This window comes from Lactuca serriola, chromosome 7 (genome assembly GCF_051521515.1).
Source record: "Lactuca serriola cultivar US96UC23 chromosome 7, Lser_US96UC23_V15, whole genome shotgun sequence".
Lineage (NCBI taxonomy): Eukaryota > Viridiplantae > Streptophyta > Magnoliopsida > Asterales > Asteraceae > Lactuca > Lactuca serriola.
In genome coordinates, this window is record NC_136414.1 from 14,592,234 (window position 1) to 14,609,936 (window position 17,703).

General features: G+C 33.8%; 2 protein-coding genes across 2 annotated transcripts; one reads left to right on the forward strand and one right to left on the reverse strand.

Annotated features, from left to right (window-relative positions):
- The first annotated feature begins 7,039 nt into the window (after positions 1–7,039).
- Positions 7,040–10,636, forward strand: LOC145061802 (serine/threonine-protein kinase BSK2-like). Its single transcript, XM_079009375.1, has 10 exons — positions 7,040–7,307; positions 7,542–7,777; positions 8,338–8,473; positions 8,597–8,730; positions 8,836–8,941; positions 9,062–9,147; positions 9,241–9,429; positions 9,517–9,696; positions 9,833–9,946; positions 10,043–10,636. The coding sequence occupies exons 1-10, from the start codon at positions 7,235–7,237 to the stop codon at positions 10,292–10,294; spliced, it is 1,506 nt and encodes a 501-aa protein (XP_078865501.1). The 5' UTR covers positions 7,040–7,234; the 3' UTR covers positions 10,295–10,636.
- A 3,169-nt stretch (positions 10,637–13,805) lies between these two features.
- ENA (DnaJ/Hsp40 cysteine-rich domain superfamily protein) lies at positions 13,806–15,585 on the reverse strand. The gene is made up of 4 exons (XM_079011244.1): positions 15,303–15,585; positions 14,754–14,850; positions 14,541–14,595; positions 13,806–14,366 (listed from the first exon to the last, which is right to left on the reverse strand). The coding sequence occupies exons 1-4, from the start codon at positions 15,483–15,485 to the stop codon at positions 14,174–14,176; spliced, it is 528 nt and encodes a 175-aa protein (XP_078867370.1). The 5' UTR covers positions 15,486–15,585; the 3' UTR covers positions 13,806–14,173.
- Between the last annotated feature and the right edge of the window lie 2,118 nt (positions 15,586–17,703).

Below are 17,703 nucleotides of genomic sequence, written 5' to 3' on the forward strand. Positions count from 1 at the left end.
CTGGAAGGTAACTCACCTCGAAAGTAACTGAGGAAGTCTGCTTGCTAAGCGCCTGACTGCTGAATCAGAAATCCTCCGGCTATAAATCATAAACATAGGTTAGCCTCTCATTCACACCCTTAGGTCAGATGACTGACCCTCCCTTCGACCCAGGTCAACTCCTTAGTCGAGGTCAACTTCCAGTTGACCGGACTCGCCGAGTCATGGCACTGACTCGTCGAGCCCTTCTCCACTAACCCGGTTCCACTCTACAAGCCCCTTCTTCCCACTCACTGAATCGTCCTTAACTCACTACTCGGGACGATGGGACCGGCTCGCGATCCGAATCGCCGAGTCCATGAACAACTCGCCGAGTCTATGAACAACTCGCCGAGTCCATGAACAACTCGTCGAGTCCATGCGAGCAGACTTCCCACTCGCTTCCAGATCCTTATCCGAACATCCTTCATGAGGATCTGGGGTTTCTGGGACTATCGTAACACGTTAGATTGCTAATCCTACGTGCAAACACGAAGGGTTGGACTTCTGACACTTAAACCCTTCGTACACAATACAGTTCATAGAACTCGCCGAGTTGTTCATCCAACTCGTCGAGTACCAGGCAATCTTCATAGGACTCGCCGAGTTCCACCTTGGGACTCGCCGAGTCCCTTGACCCATTTCCCATATGAGCCAAATCTGAGACATGCAACTCTTCAAAACCACATATCTATGATCCTAGGGCATGCTTAACACGTAAAGTTGCAAACTTTACGTGCATGCATGGCCCTATAAGCTCAAAATGCAATTCCAAGCTCTTTAAGAGGTCATGCACTCCATTGGGGTCCTCTATCACTTCAACCACAACAACTTTATGCTTCTAACACGTCCATAAAGTCTAGATCTGAAGTCCTCTTGGATTATTAAGCACAAACACATGGAGTTTGGTGTTTTAGGGCTTGAAAACCACCAAATTGGGACAAAATGGGATCTATTGAACTAAAGATCAAGGTAGAGACTTTACTACCTGAATGGAAGCTTCTCCCAAAGTAGATTTCAGATCTACTCCCTCTCTTGCACTCTTCAAACTCTTCTTTTCTCCTTCTAAGCTCCAATGTGCCCCAAAAATCCTTCACAAGGCAACAAATCACTCAAACTTACAAATGGAGGCTAGGGTTTCGACAAGGAACGCTCTGAGGATGATAGAGGCTGAGATGGGGCTATAAGAACATTTAAATAGGGTGCAAACCCTAAGGATTTGGGTCTCCTCCTAATTGGTCTACTCGCCGAGTCCAGGCGTGGACTCGCCGAGTAGATCACTTAAAGCCCGCACCCATCTCGACATCTACTCAGCGAGTTAGGGCTACAACTCGCCGAGTAGCTCTTCCAAAAAGAACCTTTAATCAAAACAAATACGTACCAGGAACTGGGCGTTACACGATGCAACACAATAACCACCCATCATACATCATACATACTTATAAAGCTAACATTTTTTCTTGAACCTCATGCATTTGAAACCCCCATAAAAATTTGCAAACACCTCATGCATTTGAAACCTCTTATTTTAATGAATTCCACTCAAAAGTCTCTTAATAATGATTAACAATCCAAAGGTTTTATAACTTATATAATATATTTAATAAACAATTAATGGATACTCTACTATAAAAAGGTCAATCTCTTTGAGTAGACACACCAATACAAATCACATACAAAATTCACAAAGAAAACAAGTTTAAAGTTTTTTGTGTTGGTTTGAGGGCATTGAACAATTTTTTGAACCATGTTATTATGCTGAAGTTTTTAATTTGTAAGTTTGTTATATACTAATTCTTTTTTTGTATTTTCTTGATTTAAGTATTCTTTTAAGAATATCATTGTATGTTGTGGTTGAAATTTGTCACACCCCCAAACCAAGGATGGCGAAAACGTCCGGGGGTGGATGATTTCATGTATAGTATTATAACAACAATTACAATAGTGATCAAAGTAAACACAACCAACATAAATATAATTGAAAAAGTTACATCATAGCATGAGTTTACATGTTTCCAAATCAATTACATTATGTTGACAAAAATGAAATGTTTGACGCCTTACGTCCCATCCTCAAAAGCACCTGGTTATCTGTTTATGGATTTCCTAAGAATACAAGTAGTTTTGAAAGAGTGTCAACAATTAAGTTGGTGAGTTCATAAGCTTTTGAAGGTGATTCTAAAATCCTTTCCTTGTAAAAGTGATGTTTGTTAAAAAAAATCCCATATTTTCTTATGTAATGCATTGTAATCTTAAAAGTCAAGACCGAAATGTACAAGTATTTTACCATACTTAAAGAAATTTGTGCAAGTTTAAATCGCATAAACTCGTTAAATTTAGAAGTAAAACCCGTAAATCTTATGTTTGTTAATACCACATGTGAGTTATTATAACCATACTATGACTCAGACGAACTCGTAATACGATGTTCTTCAGGCGTCACAAGTTAAATGACATTTGTCGCTTCAAACCTGCCGGTCTAGCTGTTGCATGCAGCTCAGGTATGAGTTTGTCAAACCCAATATATATATCTATACACAACTATCATGATCTCCCCACAAGAGACTCTGGTTACAATTTACAGGACTTTTGACTTTGTTACTATGAAGGTAACACAAAAGGAATGTCTCAAAAATTTATTCATTAATAGATTTACGTGAACTGAACTGAAAACCTTTGGTAAATAAGTTGAATTGTAAATGATACATAAACTATACCTATTATAGTTTATCCAAAACGTTTGTAATGTAAAGGAACTCTTTTATGAAAATACATTGATGTTATGAATCCATAAACTATGCTTGTTATAGCTTATTATATGTGTTCTAAATTAATGAAGAATCTTATCATGAATGACTAAATTTCAGTTTATGATGATAAACTAACAAGAAAACACATTCAATCTAGAACTTATTGTTATACACTTTGCTCAACATAATACAAAGTGTTATGAAACTTATAAGTTGTTAACTAGTTTTTAACCTTTCTACATTGTTTTAGAAAAATCATAGAAAAATCATACGAAGTCAAAAACTGAATCCGTAAATTCTAAGAGTTCATAAAATGTGTCTAGTTTATTCATAAATTTTATTATGATTTTTGGAGGTCTTTAACGTGTTAAAATGTTCATATTTACAGATTGGTCCGAATTCGTTTCTGAAATGATAGGCAGTTTTGTAAAAATCACCATAAATCGTAGAAAAATCATATACAGATGCGCAAGTAGTCATTTTAAAGGTATGAACCTGAAATATTTGAATATTAAACAGTTTTGAAAAATATTAAGTTTAAGATAGTTAAAACAGTCCGTGAATAAGACTCAACTTTTCTGATGAAAGTTGTTATTTGAGTTTAGTTGTGTTCTTGGTGTTTTAACTTGTATCCCCCCCCCTAAAAATTGAAGAAAACATGAAAATGTAGGGGTATGGACTCATCTTATGTGATTTCAATAGATGGATGTTGAAGGAGAGAAGTGTTCAACTCAAGAACACTTGGAGGATTGCTTGAAGATTCGAGAATCTAACACAATTATGATGGAGTTGCGTAAGAACTCAATGATTTGAGTAAAAGGAAGTGTAATAACCATATGAAGGGTGATGATACTTATCAAATGTAGAAGGAAAGCTTGAAAAATGCCTTGGAAATCTCGAAATTGTGAAAGAGAATTTGAGAGAAAAGATGTGTTTGATCTTTGGTGGAAATGAGTGAAGTGAAGACAGGGGGTGGGTTTTCCAGCCCTTAGTACGTGAGTATGGCTGGGAGATGAGTGGGAAAGGACTATGAAGTGACTAGGGATGGTGGGGAGGGGTGTGGGTTGGTCATGGAGTGGGCATGGGGGTGGTTACTTGTGTCAAACACTATGGCAAAGTCAACACTCCACCACAAGATCTTACTTAATAGATCTTATTCTTAAATAAGGATATTTTTAAAAATATGCTGAATTTATGAATATATGGGACCTTATATGTCAAAAAATAAGTTTGGGTGAAAATCCCTCATTAAAATAATTAAAAACTGAATTAAAACGGAGTCGTGGTCGAAAACCAGGTAGAAAGTGGAAAATCTGAAGTCAGGGTGTGGTTCCGGTCTTAGCAGCCTTAGAACCGGAGTGGTGGTTTAGTTGGTGAATTGGATCCGAGGGGGAAGGGACTACGGTCCGAGCAGGTACTGCAGGCAACTCATCAGGAGGGACCGCATGCGAAGGTCAGATGCGATGCTCAGTTCTGGGTTCGGTTCAGCGTTGCGGGTCTTCATCAGCCTCAGTCTGATGGCTGCGGTTCCTTAAGGGGGCTTCGATCTTGGTTCTTGGGGCTTCGGCTCAAGGAGGGTTTGGTCCATATGGAGAGACTTCGGCCCTAAAAGGCTATTTTCCAAGGTATCATCCTGTTTCTAATGGTTTCTCACCAAGTCAAGTGTCGGGATGCCCCAAATGATTTCAAAAAGTTAAAGGAACTTTTGAGAGAGATTTGGGAAAGATTTTTAATAGAGAGAGAGAGAGAGTGAAAGAGATTGGGAGAGGCTTCTTTTGTGACCTTTTTGAGTGTTTGACTTCGCAACGCAATGTCCGTAAGCCCCGTTAAGCCATGTTTAAGGATCTTACACACTCCCGATGAGTATGCAACATTGTTTTATCGGTTTGGTTCATTACTTACCACAGTTTTAGGTTAAGGAAATCTAGATATACAAACTTTTTCAATTAATGATTTCTCATTAGAATAGCGAGTTGTATCATAATTACATAGCGTAAACCTTAGTATACAAGGGTTAACTGAGTTGACCGGTTTGACTTGTTGACTTTGTTTGACTTTGACTTGACAAGAATTTTACGGTTGTCACAAAATTTTAATGTAAATTAGATAAGATTCATGTTATTGATCATATGTTATGGAAGGTGATATATATATATATATATATATATATATATATATATATATTAATTAACTATTGTATACATATTTGTATGTTCATGTTGTTTCAAAACAATAATTAATTAAAAATCATGAATATGTCATATTATACATATTATCCATGTAATCATTTTTTAAAATGCAAATTGTCTATCTTATCACTTTAGATTTTAGTATATGTTTAACATTTTAATTATAATAAGTGCTTTTTAAAAGTTTCTTTCACTTATTAATAATAACAAGTGGTTTTAAAATTAATAAGTAATAATTATAAATAATAAAATCAAATTACATGGATATGTCATATTATCTATGCAAGTCTTTTTTGAAATGCAAATTGTTTATCTTATCACTTTATTATTTACTATATGTTTCACATTTTAATAATAATATTAAGTGTTTCTTAAAAAGTTTTCTTTAACTTATTATTAATAATAAGTGGTTTAAAATTAATGAATAACAATTTTAAATGATAATAACATCAAATTATAAATTACATTTAGCTATAAATAAATTGTATTTTAAATGAATATCATTATTGAAATTAGAAAATGATCGCATAAGTAAAAATATAATTAATCAATAATAATAATTGTTAAAAATAATACTAAATGGATAATTATATTTAATTATATTAATGAGTAATGTGGGTTCATGTCAATAAATATTATTGTTCAAAATAATTGAGATTATACACACACACACACACACACACACACACACACATATATATATATATATATATATATATATATATATATATATATTAGTGTAAAAATATTATCTCAAAGTTAATGTCAATAACATAACCATTTTAAACATATATTTTTCAATATTTTAACAATATATTTTTAATCTTCACTGTGCAACGCGCGAAAATTCGTCTAGTTTTCTTATAATTACCTTTGCCACCGTGACACCTTCTTTTACGTGCACTCAGATAGATAGACTGGAGACAAATAAATGACAGTTGTGTGGGGCTAATGGTTTGAGATACATGGATGAGAGAAAGGTGTTATGTGAATTAGATTGGAGGTGGAGTTTCTCATCATCGTTGATGGTTGTGACTTTGGTTATTATTCATAGGTTTTATTGTGTGATTTTGGTCTTTGTCCAAATTCAAATGACTATTTCCCTTTAAATATTAATTTTATAATTTATTTTATATTAAAATATTATTAATAATTTAAAAAATGTCCGCTTTCACCCCATCCCCATCCTTATACCCATCCACCCATATTCTACACCCTTCTCCCCTTCAACCACCCCATCCCCATCCTCATACCCATCCAACCATATTCTACACCCTTCTCCCCTTCAATGTGAAGTGCCAATTCTTGATTATTTAGAACTAAAAACCACACCCTTAGTAAAAAAATTCAATCAAATTATATAAGGACTTTTGAGTCTTAATTATTATTGGATTATTAATTAATTTTTAATGCTCTTGTTACCCAATCGTGCCATTTTTCGATTATTTAGAAGAGTCAGAATCTATCATGGCTTTTTTTATATTAGTTTGGTGGTTGTCATACCACACTAACCACGCTTTTCAAATGTCATGTTATTTTTGTCTCACTCCACAAAACTGATGGGTGTCATACTACACCTTATCATACCCACCATAATACACATTTTATGCATGAAGTTCAATATTTAAAGGAATGACTACTCCTTATAGTGCGGTAAAATTGTAACGCATTCTATGCATACCACACTTTTATTTGGGGGGTTGGTGCACTGTTTACCGCATACCGCACTATATCACGGTATGCGGTAAGAGGTGCATTGCATGGTTCCTCCATTGCATGGTCTTAGAGGAACCGGTGACACAACTCAGTGTTATGTTAAGAAATGGATGCAACTGGAAATGAGAAATGAATAAAATGGAGTGAACGATAGGCTTTTTTAGTTATAAGTACTAAAATGAATACCAAGAATATAAACAATAAATTAAAAAATATAATAATATTTGAAAAAAAAAAAAAAAAAAAAACTAATTTTGCATTTTCTTTAAAAAAAATATAACTTCCTTGGAGAAATGAGTAACTTTCAAAAACCCCTGCCACGATCACGTGCTCATCGTCGACTTATCATGTGACTTCTCCTCCGCCACCCCTACCCCCACCCCACCCCCAATCACAACCACTGTACTCTCTTTCTTCCCCTGTAATTTGCTCCTTCTCCCTCACAGAGCTTCACAACACTCCATTTTTACACCTCTACATTTCTAGGGTTTTTGTCCTTTAGCGCACAAACTTCATCACAAGAGCTCTGAGCAAATTTTATGTGAACAAACTTCATCAACAATGGGCTGTTTCCAGTCCAAAACCGCCAATGTTCAAACTCCTGATCAAGTCCCTGAATCCAAACCAGATCCAGGTAGTATTTCACAATCCTCTTATATTCCCTTACACTGATTTCCGATGTTGAATCTTGTCCTTTTCAAAACCCAAATCATGTAACTTTTAACAGCAACATTGTTCTATTTGCTTATTGTCGGTATCTCTAAGTTAAAAAGCAAGTGTAGCTCGTTAATAAGGAGTATTATTTTTGGATTTTTTATACCATCGATACTGATTGATTGTTTTCTTGTTATAAATTGCTGAAAAAAAGCCAATGGAGATGAAGGATCAGATCAACAAGATCAAGATCAAGGAGTCCCCGCATTCAAAGAGTTCGAACTGACGGAGCTTCGAGCTGCAACGAATGGGTTCAGCAGCGAGCTTATAGTTTCAGAGAGCGGAGAGAAAGCTCCGAATGTGGTTTATCGAGGGAAGCTTCGTAGCAATAAAGTCGTCGCCATTAAACGTTTTTCCAAGCTCTCTTGGCCCGACCCACAACAATTCGTGGTATGTATCCATGATTTTTGTGGCTTCTTTCTGCTTTTCATATTCAGTTTCTAGGTTTCTTTTTATTTCTTCTTTAAACAATGCTAAAGAGCTTGAATCGTGTTTCATGAGCACTGATTTCTTTGCAATAAATTTACTTACGGAAGTTTTTATTAAAAAAATCAAAATTTCACGATAAAGAACTGAAGTGAAAACGACTTGCTCTCTGTTGCAATTTGTCCCTCTTATGATTGTGAACTTAATAAGGAAAAGTTTGTTTCTATGAAAAGCGAGATAATGATTTCTTTCCTTTTTGAATGAAAAGGTAAAGCAATTTAGGGTTACCAAGAAAGTTGCTTTCTTAAGAAATGTGGTGGCCTTCTTGACACAAATACACATAACAAAATGTTAATTCCACAATGAAGGCTTTCTAGCTTTAATTTTGCTTTTTTATTTGCAATTGTGAAATATTCAAATATCCTAAAAAATGGATGGTTTTATTACTTGCTCTCGATCACCTTGTGCAAAAGACATAAATACCCTCCTTTTCTCATAGTTATCTTATTGAGCATTCTTTATAGGCAGAAGCTGCTGGTGTTGGCAAGGTTAGACACAAGAGATTGGTTAACTTAATTGGGTGTTGTGCTGAGGGAGAAGAACGTCTTTTAGTCGCTGAATACATGCCCAATGATACCCTCTCAAAGCATCTATTTCATTGTATGCTTTTCCATTATAATTCATACACAATACAACACACATTTCTTTTTCTCTCTCACTTTTCACATTTGGACTAGTTTTTTACTTTTTACTAATTGTGTTTTAACATGTTACAAATGTTAGGGGATAAACAACCTTTGCCATGGGAAATGCGTGTGAGAGTTGCAAACCATATTGCACAAGCTCTTGACCATTGCAATACTGAAAATAGGAAAATCTATCATGATCTAAATGCATATAGAGTCCTCTTTGATGAGGTACAAAGTACAATACATATTTTCCTCATGTTATGTACTTGATAAATGAATAATCTTTATTTGTAAATTAAGTTTTATTGCACTTTTTTATTTTTTTTGTGATAGGATGGTGATCCTCGGTTATCTAGTTTTGGTTTAATGAAAAATAGTCGAGATGGGAAGAGTTATAGTACTAATCTTGCTTATACTCCCCCTGAGTTTTTGCGTACAGGTGGCACCTCTTTCATACTTTCTCATATTTTAAAATTTCAGTACTTAAAATGAGGATTGAGGGTAAATTTGTAAAAAAAGTTAAAGACTTAATGAAAAAGTCTCATTTTGTGTTTTGCAGGCAGGGTTATTCCAGAGAGTGTGATTTACAGCTATGGAACTGTCTTACTGGATCTTTTGAGTGGAAAGCATATACCTCCAAGTCATGTAAATATATGTATTTTTTTTTTATCAGATTGAAGTCCATTAAGTAAAAAAGAAACAACACTAATTATTATGTGTTTGATTATTTGTATTCAGGCATTAGATTTAATACGTGGAAAAAACATATTGTTGTTGATGGATTCATCATTGGAAGGGCAATATGGTGATGAAGATGCAACTGCAATGGTGGAACTTGCTTCAAAGTGTCTTCAATACGAGGGGCGAGATCGTCCGGATATTAAGTTTCTTCTCACATCAGTTGCTCCCCTTCAAAAACAGACAGATGTGAGACTACACAGTCTTATTTTTCCCACATTGGATAAATGATATTAAAAAAATATTATTTTGAGTAGAAATTTGTAAAATTTTCAGGTTGCATCACATGTGTTGATGGGTTTGATAAAAACAGTAACTCCAGTAGCAGTGGCAGTGGCAGTGGTCCCCACCATAGTTTCTCCTCTTGGAAAAGCATGTGCAAGAATGGATCTTACTGCAGTACATGACATGTTGCTTAAAACAGGATACAGAGATGAAGAGGGGGCCGAAAATGAGGTGAGTATAATGCATAATAACAATGTACTTTTTACTCTTGTTAACAATATGAGAAATGTATTTTATTTTTTATTCATAATGGCAATAAAGTAAATTGGCTATATTGATATGTTGGTAAATCTTTATGTTGTTGAAGCTATCATTCCAAGAATGGACTCAACAAGTGCAAGACATGCTAAACACAAAAAAGTTTGGAGACATTGCATTTAGAGACAAGGATTTCAAAGGTTCTGTTGAACATTATTCCAAGGTAATTAATTAATTAATTAATTCTTGATTGATTTAAAAAAAAAAAAAAACAAATACAAATTTCAATTTAACCATTTTCTTGTTTCAAAATGCATAGTTGGTTTCAATGATGCCGGTCCCTTCGGGCACGATTTTTGTGAGACGGGCACTCTCTTACATGATGATCGGGCAGCCTGAGCTTGCATTGCGAGACGCAATGCAAGCTCAAGTTTGTCTGCCCGAGTGGCCCACCGCGTTTTACATGCAAGCGTTGGCTCTTTCTAAGCTTGGCATGGAAACGGATGCTCAAGATATGCTCAATGATGGGTCCGCGTTTGAAGCCAAGAGGCAAAATAGTTGGCGCAACTAGCTCCTGTATGTATGTACGCATCTGATGCGTATTTTGGTGTTGTACACATCAGATGCGTACTTTGTATGTATCAGATGCGTATATGTGCATCTCGATACATAAAAGTGTGTGTGAAACACAATTAAGGGTAATCGAAGAAAGTTTGGGTTCGTAATATGCTATGAAGATAATGAGATAGGCCCGGGCATATTTGGGTTTATTTAATGAGGGGAGGGGTTGGGCACGATTGTTTATTGTTGTTGTGATGTAGACTATAGTATCATACGTAGAATTTGTATAAAGTGCCTTAAAGTTAAAAGGCTTGTATTCGAGTTTAAGTTATTTATGTGTCGTTTGCTTTTACCCTTCTTTGAAAGTGGGTCAACATAGTTTGGTTCGGTTTTGGCTTTTAATTAAAACTAAAATGAAACCAGAAGAATTCGGTTTCTATCTCAAAAAAAAAAACGATTTTGTTTGGTTTTAGGTTAATTTTATCGGTTTTTAACCGCATAAAGCACTAAAAGTAGCAATCAAATGTAGGAGCTTGTTGTTGTTGAAATCAAAATCATTGAAAGCTTGAAAAAATATCTATCGAATCTCTCAATATAATGGGAAAAAATCTATAAATTCATATCTAAGAACAATAACCAAATGGAGTGCAATGAAAACTACGAGTTTAAAAGAATTAATCATGTAAGGAAGTTGTTCTAAAAAAATCATGTTAAGAAGTTAAGAGCTAATATATCTATACCCATCTAAAAAGTAAAAACCATTATATTTTGATCATTTATGGGGTTTAATAATTATATTTCAGTTACCTCAATAAAAACTATCAATATTTTATAATTTTGTAAAGTCAAACGTTTTTAAGTCACAAATATTTTGTCAAAATTTAGTGTTTTAGAGCATATATGTACGATATTTTGTCAAAATCTACGTGGACATATCTGAACGGCAACATAACACGGGGAACATCGCCCCTTCTGGCGGTGTTATGGTGCTTCTTGTGGTCGTTATGACATTTTGCAAGGGGTGATTAAGTCAATCAAATCATCTCTCTCTCTCTCTCTCTCTCTCTCTCTCTCTCTCTCTCTCTCTCTCTCTCTCTCTCTCTCTCTCTCTCTCTCTCTCTCTCTCTCTCTCTCTCTCTCAACATGTTATAAGATAAAAACATTATTTTTTTTATGGTGTGAAAGTTAAGATAACATATAGAAGTGGTGTAATAACATGACTCATATTTAATGTTCCTAGTCTAAACGTTCTAATAAAACCATGCATTTTGACAAAAGAATTATATTCTTCCTACTTTAACATGGTATAGCATGTCAAAATGTTCCATAGAAAAAAAAATTAAAACTTAAGGGTTGTTATCAACAAAACTGAAATATAACAGTTAAATAATAAAAATAAAAAAGAAAATTGAGTAATCTAACCTCTTTTAAATGTTTACTTGAAAAAATAACCTAACTTTTTTCTTCTAGCAAAAATAACCACTTTGACCGGAATGAATATTCCGGACAAAGAAAAAACATTTTTTTAATGATTCCAGAATGACATTCCGGACTACTATTCACATTCTGGATTAAAATTTCGGATTTTGAAAAAAAAAACTCCGGAATTTCAAGAACAAGTCTGAAATCCGAAGAAAAGTTCCGGAATTTCGAAAAAAAATCGTTTTTTACTTAAATTTAACAAAGAGTTAAACAAATATAGTAAATATAAGGGAGGTGATATTGCCACTGCAAATTTTAATGCTTCCACTGAAATAAAATTTGAATTGACAACTATGCCCCTAAAGTAATTACCGATGTATGCCAAATTATAATTTTTTGATGGTTTTATTATTTATTGTAAACCTTTTAATTACCGTTTCAACTCTATTATCCTCAGTTCCCAACCCGTAACCTCATTGTTTCCGGACAAAACAATTTTTTTTTCCGGTCATCATTTATTTTCCGGCCACCATTCTTCTTTTCTCAGCTACTAAATTTCCCAAATGCTCGAGCCAGCCATACCCAACAACGCTCCACCTCCTTTATCCCAATTGTCTCTCTCACTGCTGAAAAAAAAAACAGATCACCCACTCAAACAGACTAACCCTATTTATCACAAGCAACCTTGCGAGAGACAATGATCAGAACCAATAAACTCTATCACCCTTCTCGTCCCTATTTATCTCTGTCTCTTCCTCGTCGAGTTGATAGACACCACGAAAAAGATGACCGCCAAGGTAGGAACTTTATCCCACTTGCAACGCCTATAAACCTAGAGAGATTAAGAAAACAAACTTGGTTCTGCATAGAATCACAGGTTGTTTAAAAAAAGATTTGGATTTCAAACAAACTGGAGAAACTCACAACCATTTCATTGGAGAGTATCATGTTGGATAAAAAGGGTACCGATGGTGGGAATCGCCGGGAATTTGGTTTCTACTAACAAGGTCAACCATTTGGATTTAGTAGTTGAGAAAAGAAGATTGGTGGCCGGAGAAAAATGATGATCGGAAACGATGATGTTGGTGGGGATGATAGAGTTGAAACAGTGATTAAAGAATATATTTTTTTAATAACACAATACAATGGTACAATACTCATGAAATTTTTGTATCTTTTGAAGTCAACGAAGTTCTACTTTTACAGATGATTCATCACCTACAATACATTTACGAGGGATACTACCAGGCGAAGATCATGGGTTTTTTTATATAAAGATTGTTATTTCTTTTTCTCAGGTAGTAGGGGCATAATTGACAATTTATATTCTTTCAGTGGAAACATAAAAAATTACAGTGGCAATATCAGCGCCTAAATATAAACTATATACGATATTGATATTAGTGTATAAAATCATACATTTTATTGAAAAATTGGGATATTAAACCCTTAGAAATGAGCATTTCGGATATAAATGGAAGATATTTTTTCAAAAAAAAAATGGGAAAAAACCTAAAGATAATTCCGGAAGAATTTGAAGATCAAATCCGGAACGGAGCATTCTTTGAAAAAAAAAAAAATGAAAAGTAGTCCGCAATGAGACATTTAGGAGATTGTAATCATTTTTCAAAAGCTGAAAAAATGGTTATTTTCTTTATAAAAAAAAACTCATTTATATGAGTTAGATTACTCAATTTCCCAAATAAAAATGGTCAAAATATAGTGACATTTATGTATTTGGTCCTAAATAATTTACAAATTACATCATATTAAGATTGATTCACATCCTTTCTTATTTCTGGATTTAAAACAAAAAACCACCATGACCATACAAAATTGCTTCTTTTCTAAAATTAAACTCAATGGTTTAAGGTTTATATATATATTTTTTTATTTTTAGTTCGGTTTTTGTTTCTTTTGCATAAGAAAAAACCTCAGACTCGCACAACTACAAATCATCTGGTCCATTAGGAAAGAGCAAATCATCCACAAAAGAAGGCATGTGACTATCCAAGAGTTGAGACCTTTAAAAATAACACCTAGGGAAAATCTTTTGATTTTTTTTTTTTTTTAACTCAAGATGCGACAAGAGAAAAACATTGAAATCAAACACTTTTCTTTCGATTTACTTACAATAGATACATAAACCTAAATCCATTACAAATTAGATTCTAACCACATAAAAACCAAAAAGAATGTTTTAATTTTTTTAACCTCCAATCATTAATAAAACCTTCTGTTTACACCATTTCACATTTCAACCCTTGTTCAACATTTCTGTTTCTATTTTATTCACACCTCATTGGTGATCCATAAATCTTTCTTTGTTTTGTGATGAATGGAATATCTGATGAGTGACCACAAATATTATGGGCCATCCGGCTCTCAACCGGAAGATGAAGGGTGGCTGTTGTAGATTTAAACCCGATAAGGACCAGATTTGAAAAATGTAGTGGTATGTCAACTTCTAAGCTGTTTCATCATTTGGAAGCAAATCTGCTGCACTCTTGCGATTTCTTAACATATCACGAACCTTGTAATTTCCTCCATTTCCATCATTATCTTTCTTCATAAATTGAAATCCCATAAGATACCTGTATTCCCCTGTCCCAAGACACCTTGAGCAATAGCCAAGCCCACTCCCACCACATGTCTTGCACCTGTGTAAAACCTCAAATTGGTCAAAAAGTCAAACATTATGTTGCAAAAATAAACATTTGTGGGATGAACATGGTTACATATTTTGGTTATAGATTGAAAACATGGATGCATAATCCGTCTGGAAAAAAAAAACACTTTTTTTAGAAAAATGCTCAAGATTTAGGATACTTTACCATTTTGGCCACTCCCCATTTGGAAGCATTGCTAAGTCAACATTGTTTGTCCTTCCTGAAACAAAATATAAAGAAACATCACTTGTAACACATACATGACAAACATAGTACAACATGTTCTTTCTGTGTAACAAAAGGGCCCACAAGAAAAGGAAAAACTAGCAAGTGTTGATGCATTTGTGTTTTTTTATGGAAGTGAGGGAAAAAGCTAACCTTTTCCACAACAATCAAAACAATCTACTCTTCCACTCCCTTTGCATACAACACATGAAGGATCTGGTTTTTGTCTTTTCTCTAATCTAACATTAGACTGCAAGAAAAAAAGAGCAATTTGGATACCAGGTATTCTTCAAAAAACACCAACAAAACAAGGGCAAATCAAGAAATCAATTTTCAACTATTTGAGCTCCCATTTATATGAACATAATGCCTTCGTTAATTCACTTTACTTCTAGCTATTTACTATGTTTTCGACTTATATACAAACAATTAAGAGGTCAAATGAGCATGGGAAGTTCGATTTGATCGCCTGTAAACGGAACAAACTTTGTATCGGATGAGATCTAAACAGTCACAACTTCAAATAATCAAAACCTGTTCAAAATCGCAACAGTTTTCCCCAAATCCATAACTCTCATGCTCCAACTATTTGTCAGGTTTCGATCAATACAGTAACGGATAATTAAATTAAGTTTCATTACGAATTACAGCAGCAACAAAACCAGCATGTATAAATATCAATTTAAGAAAGTGTTACCTTACCTCTGTTCTAACAATCCAAGATGGCTTCGGGGATGATAGCAGAGGGGTTCGAGGCGGTGGCGGTAGCGGTGATGGTGCTGGTAGGTTGCGACTGTCCGGAGGCGGTGCACCATTGCTTGAATTCGTGGCCTGGACGGCTGTTCGCGTGAAAAGATTGGATACTGTTCCGGTAAAGACTATCATTTTTTGTGCGAGTTATGAGCAACTTTATCCATTTATGTATGTACAAGAGTGCCTTTGGTTAGGCGGGATTGACTTCATTTGGTGGAATTGGAATATGAATTTTTATGTTTGGTTGTGAAATCGAATGGAATTGGATTTAAAAGGATTCCATAAAAATTTTATTTGGTTGATTTTAATATATTTTTAACATTTTTTTTTCTTGATAAAGAAATTATCTCTGACCTTTAGATGGAACATACATAAAGGGTCTTGTGTCATTCGAAGACAACCACATATATAAAACGAAATTTTTTTGCGACAAACGTGTTATGTATGTGTTCACAAGATGTACAATTTATCGATGTAATAGGATGGGAATGTCAGTTATGGATGGCAGAGTTTCATAATGCTTTTCTTAGGTCACATGGATTGAAAGTTCCAAAATCATGTATGTAGATATAGATTTTAAGATTAAAAATATAGCTATAACGTGTTTATTGACTATGATGTATTTTTCATGTTATTAATCGGTCTATGTGGATAAAAACATAAGTGGTGAGGGTTTCTTCACCCATTATAGAGGTCATATATATTATTTTTAATGATTGTTGTGATGGAACCAACATGCTATACAAAGAATTCAACATGAGACTTTCTTCTTCACACATGTTATATAAAGATATTTTGGCATTTTGAATCAAGGGGACGAGCTTTAAAAGATGAACCGTATTATGAAACATCCATTATACAAGTACTTTGCAAAGTACTTTGCAATAGGGGCGGAGCTTCAACTATTGATTTGGAGGGCCGGAAATATAATATGTATAAAAATCAATGAGCAGGGAGGGCACAGCCAAAATTTAATATTTTTGGGTCTAATATATATAAATTTAAAGTAGATGGGCTAATTGTAAAAAAAATCAGGAGGCTGTGCAATAAGTAACATGCGGAAAACTTTTAACATTGAGAGTACATTATCAAAAGTTCATACGATGACATCATAATTAACAAAATAAGTAATTGTAAAATGTCTAACTATTTCAAATATACCATCATAATTAATCTTTAAATATCATCAAGCTTCTTAGCCTGCATAACATCACTAAATACCCGTTACTAACATAAGTACATGTCAAAATAGAAAGTATGACATGGAAATCCTAGTTAACCGGAGAGGATCTAGACATCATAAGAACAATATGTAAATGAACAAGCATTTTATATATATAAATGTAACAACCTCATAACTTCATCAAAGTTTATTTAAAATTTCTTAATCTTTCTTTATAACTTTTTTAAAGCTATAGAACTACATTTTTGGAAAAACATTATATAAGTCAAAGTACATTGTTATAACTTCATAAATGGGTTTTCGATGTCTTGCCACGACTCCCCGTTTTTGCAAAGATAAGAGGTGATGGCTTGCTCCTTAGGAGATACGTTAAGACATCTAAGTGCATTGCATACCCTTTCCTCATAAACTCTTAATTAAACCCCCCAGGTTTCGAACGTTGCACCTCCCATGTGTAAGGTAATACCTTACCTGATAAGGGCGGGCTCCAGTTACTTGATTTTATATAATGTAACAAAACATCATAAACGAAAATACATGTAATAGTGCAATGCATGATATTTAATAAGGTACCGAAAATATATGGGAAAACTGCAATAAAGTCCCTACATATTGGCCTCATAATCGATTTAGCCCTTATATATTTTTTTTTATTCAATTAAGTCCCAAATACCGGTAATCGTATTCAATTTAACCCTTTGACCCGGTCAACAGGTCATCCAACTTTCAAAAATTACATTTTCGGCCCAGATTTCAAATTTTATTACAAATTTGGTCCAAATTTTACACTTTTGGCCCAGATTATAAATTTTGTTAAAAATTTGGTCCAAAATTTACCCTTTTTGCCCAAATTTTAGGATTTTTATTATGAATTCATCCTAACTTTAGTTTTCTTTACAACTTTTTTCTCAAAACTTTGTTTCTAATATGTTTTTTCTTTAAAACTCATATTTATACAAAAAAAACATATTTTCACGTAAAAATCTTATTTTTTCTATATAAAAACTTTTTTTAAAAACTTTTTTGTATATGAAATATCTAATTATAAAAATAGGTTTGGATTATTTGTGTGATTTCTCTTAAAAAATCAATTAAGAAATTAAAAGTAACCCTAAATTATACTATTAAATTATAGTTTGTCAAAAACTAGTTACACTCATTTTAATA